This window comes from Sphaeroforma arctica (assembly GCF_001186125.1).
Source record: "Sphaeroforma arctica JP610 unplaced genomic scaffold supercont1.328, whole genome shotgun sequence".
NCBI classification, from domain to species: domain Eukaryota; class Ichthyosporea; order Ichthyophonida; genus Sphaeroforma; species Sphaeroforma arctica.
The window spans coordinates 64,082-68,045 of record NW_014040230.1 but is presented as its reverse complement, the minus strand read 5'-3'; the positions used below and the strand labels follow the sequence as shown (position 1 = coordinate 68,045).

The 3,964-nt window shown below is 37.2% G+C and overlaps 1 protein-coding gene across 1 annotated transcript in view; it reads left to right on the top strand.

The window, feature by feature from the left end:
* Positions 1-182: 182 nt before the first annotated feature.
* Positions 183-3,964, top strand: part of SARC_05246 (hypothetical protein) — a gene marked incomplete at its 5' end in the record, with an annotated part of 6,510 nt that continues 2,728 nt past the window's right edge. The window contains 6 exons of the mRNA XM_014300903.1: positions 183-263; positions 580-711; positions 1,245-1,358; positions 2,084-2,126; positions 2,901-2,990; positions 3,246-3,374. Coding sequence (XP_014156378.1) covers positions 183-263; positions 580-711; positions 1,245-1,358; positions 2,084-2,126; positions 2,901-2,990; positions 3,246-3,374 — 589 coding nt within the window. The remainder of the gene's footprint in view (positions 264-579; positions 712-1,244; positions 1,359-2,083; positions 2,127-2,900; positions 2,991-3,245; positions 3,375-3,964) is intronic.

Genomic DNA, 3,964 nt, shown 5'->3' with positions numbered 1-3,964 from the left:
TATATATATATATATATATATATATATATATTGTGTGTGTGTATGTATTTATATATATATATATATATATATATATATATATATATATATATATATATATATATAGATAGATATATATATATATATATACTGGTTACATATCTCACTGGTGACCGTAATATTTTGTGCTTCTTTGTGTGCCTATGTCTTCGGCTATACATGCGTTTACCGTGTATTGGAGAAATTACTATTGTGCCACGTTGATCTCAGAACAAGTTTATATGGTAAGTACTTTAGGTGTGCATATACTATACAAATTAACATGTTTATCTTCGATTTCAATCGTCCAAATTTCAGCTTTATACAGGAAAGCCATCAGCTATTTTATCATGTGCAAGTTATCTTGGTATAGTATTAGAACATCTGGAGCAGTTTAGTGAATCCTCCCGCGAAAATCAATAATGTCTATATCTTTAAATCTATTTTTCGAACCCGGATGTTGTTATAGTACAACTGGAGGGTTCCAATCGAGAATTCCGTAGATAATTAGGAATATTGTGCTGATTCAATGGTAAACCTACCGCTCCAATCTATTTTTAGAATCCGGAAGTGGTCTTAGTACATCTGGAGGATCACAGTCTAGATATAAAACAAGCGAACCTCAAAGCGCAAGGAGTAGCCGGCATCAATCTCGATGAGAGGCAACCCTTCTGCGTATATATTGGCCGAAGGGTATGTATGTACTGCCAAGCTTAACTTGTACTTAAGGTTATAGAAGAAAGTTTGTATCTAATTTCTTACTTCGGGTTTATAACTCGTTTCTGTTTCTGCAGAGAAAGTTTTGGCTACAGTGTTTTATGCACAAAGTTGTAGATCTACTTTGTACGTGTTTTTTTCTTTTGAACCGCAAGGGTTGGGCAGGCACAACCTTGATGAAAGGCAGGCATATATTATATCGTACTCGCGAATGTAGTGTGTGTACGCCTTACTGCATCTTATCTCGTTCATGCACAGCATGATATACTGCTTGTGTTCATGTGTACATGTGTATTTATGTACGATTATATAAACAGCATTCAGAAACATGTCATTCTCATCTGCATATATATATATATATATATATATATATATATATATGCATATTGCTCTGTCGTTGTACGCTTGAACTCTGAATACATTCTCCTCCCAAATAATAATCTTTCAAATTTTGTTTTTCAATCACAAAACCCAATTTCTATTTGTTTTTATATTTTACTGTACTGCAGATAACGAAGAGCAGTAGAGATCTGATCCAAAAGTATCGCCTTCCGGACAGAGCGTACATTCACACCACCTCCATGTCGGCCGAATTAAGTTTCATCAGTGCGAATATGGCATGGGTAAGCTATGGATCCAAATGTGAAATTTCGTTCTCAATTTTTGGTCTTGTTTTGGATCCAATTATGTGCTCTCTGGCTAATATATAATTAATCTTAGATATGACATCGTCTTCCGGTCGATCACATCCAATCTAACGAATTTTTATTCACAATCTCAACATTTCAGGTGCCTAACCTCACTTTTCTGTGTTCCGCATTTCACGATATATTCCCATATGGGCGCTGCCTAATCTCAATCCTCTATGTTGTGCATATACCTTCTACTATTTTCGCGATATGAGGCAAATTGGGGTGTTCACTCACTTAGTATGTCCATGCCTCTCCCACCGATACTCTATCGTATACGCCCATGTGGCTGCTTTCGTGTCTTGATCTTAGTATGTATTATGCATTGCTTCAGTCTAAGCTGTACTTTCACTCGCTTAGTAAATACAAGCCTGTCTCAAGGTATTCCATCGAGTACGGCCAGTTTGACTGAGGTCTCTGATAGTAGATCACGATATGTCATGGGTACTAGAACTGACCCAGCACCTATAGGGTGATATCATCTAGACACATAGAAACCACCACAGTCGTTTCTCTTTGAACCGAATGCATGCTTTGATCTTTGTGTGTATTGTGTATTGCTTTAGTCCAACCTTTCCGCTTGTCTTGGCATGCAATTCTGCAAATCACCCTTTCGACTATAAAATTCTTGATTGCTTTACATTCTCTTATGCAAATAGGCGCGTCCCGGTACGCTAATGATGGACCCCTTTGCTGGTACTGGTGAGTTTTTGCTAAGAAGTATACCTATTTTCGCGCATATATGTATATATATATATATATATGTGTGTGTGTGTGTGTATGTATGTATGTGTGTGTGTATGTTTGTATTTATGTATAATATATATATATATATATATGTATATATATATATATATATGTATATATATATATATATATATATATATATGTGTGTGTGTATCTTTGTCTGTGTCTGTGTCTGTGTGTGTGCGTGCGCGCGCGCGTGTGTGTGTGCTTGATCAATGAATTTGTACTATTGGGTTTATCGTCCTGTGGCCGCACTCGGAAATCCTCGAGGTGAATTCCAAATCAGAAATAACATAAATTACGAGCTGTTTCATATCGTCCTATAAATATAAGTACGAGCTATGTACTGCGATGATCTCAGTACTCACGGTTGCTAGGCCTATAGTGTTGGCCTTGCTGAACCCGCTCTAAGTTCACATTTCAGTATGATCACCTCCCCGGCTTCAAGCCGGTTGTGGTTGACTTATCGACAGCATCGCGCCTATACGGACTGAACCAGTTTATGTGTAACGTATCCACAGAGTTTGCGGGGAGAAGCGTATAATCGTACCTGAAACTCTTTTACAGCTCAATATAGACGCCATCCTGCACTAACCCTCGGGTCTGGTGCGGCTCACTATCGTATTGTTTTATTGTTTGTGCCAATCCTGAACTATTGATTGCCGATATGGCTGCTGGTCAAGTCCAATGTTTTAAGCTTGAATACGCCCCAATTCCAAATACTTTCAGGTTCTTTCCTGGTGGCCTGTGCTGAGTTTGGGGCACAAACACTCGGCAGTGATATTGATCCTCGTGTCATTCGCGGTACCTGCGGCATAGGTAAGTCTATCTACGTTTTCCAATCCATAGTCTACTACGTTTTCCATATTCGTAGGCTACCTAGGTTTTCTATATTCGTAGCCTACCTACTTGTCTTCCATATTCGTAAAGTGTACTTATTTTGCGTACCCCTGATCTGTATATCGATATCTTTTCTACACTCTCATGTGATGTATCATTCGATTTACACGTACTTTTCGACTCCTCAATGTTTCGTTACGCACTCTTTCCTAATTTCTTGATACAAATTCACAGGAGAGGGGACCGTAGACGACAACTTTCGGCAGTACGGTACAACAGCCAATTATTTGGGGCTGAATATAATGGATTTCAGCAATCTGCCCTTGCGCAAACAGGAGTGGCTTGACAGCATCATATGCGATCGTATGTACATCGTCAGTTTGGAGTTGAGTATCCTTGAACTATGTGTATTCTAGTAGTTTTCCACAAGTGCACCATGTGCGATTGTATGTGCATAGTTCAAGGATATCTAAGTGACTATATTTTTACTAGTTGTTTTCCATTCGTATGCCATATGTGGTTGTACGGACATTGTCAGTATATAGTAAAATATCCTTGAACTGTGTTTTTACTATAAGTATTAACTTTTTATACATTGTCATTCAAAAGTTAGACATCCTTGATCTATTGTAATAAGTATTAACATTTTATACATTGTCATTCTAAAGTTAGACATCCTTGATCTACGGTATACTAGTGGTTTTCGATGTCTACATGCATGGATTCACGAAATGTACTCCAACTGTTTGGAGATTAGCATAAAGGTTGTCAGCCTTCTACCCTTGCGCAAACAGGAGTCACTTAACTGCATCCTACACGATTATGTAAACACATTTCATGCACATCTTTAAATTCTTATGAAGTTCTGTTCAGGTATATGTATGTATGTATGTATATGTATATATATATATATATATACTATATATATATATATATATATATATATATATATA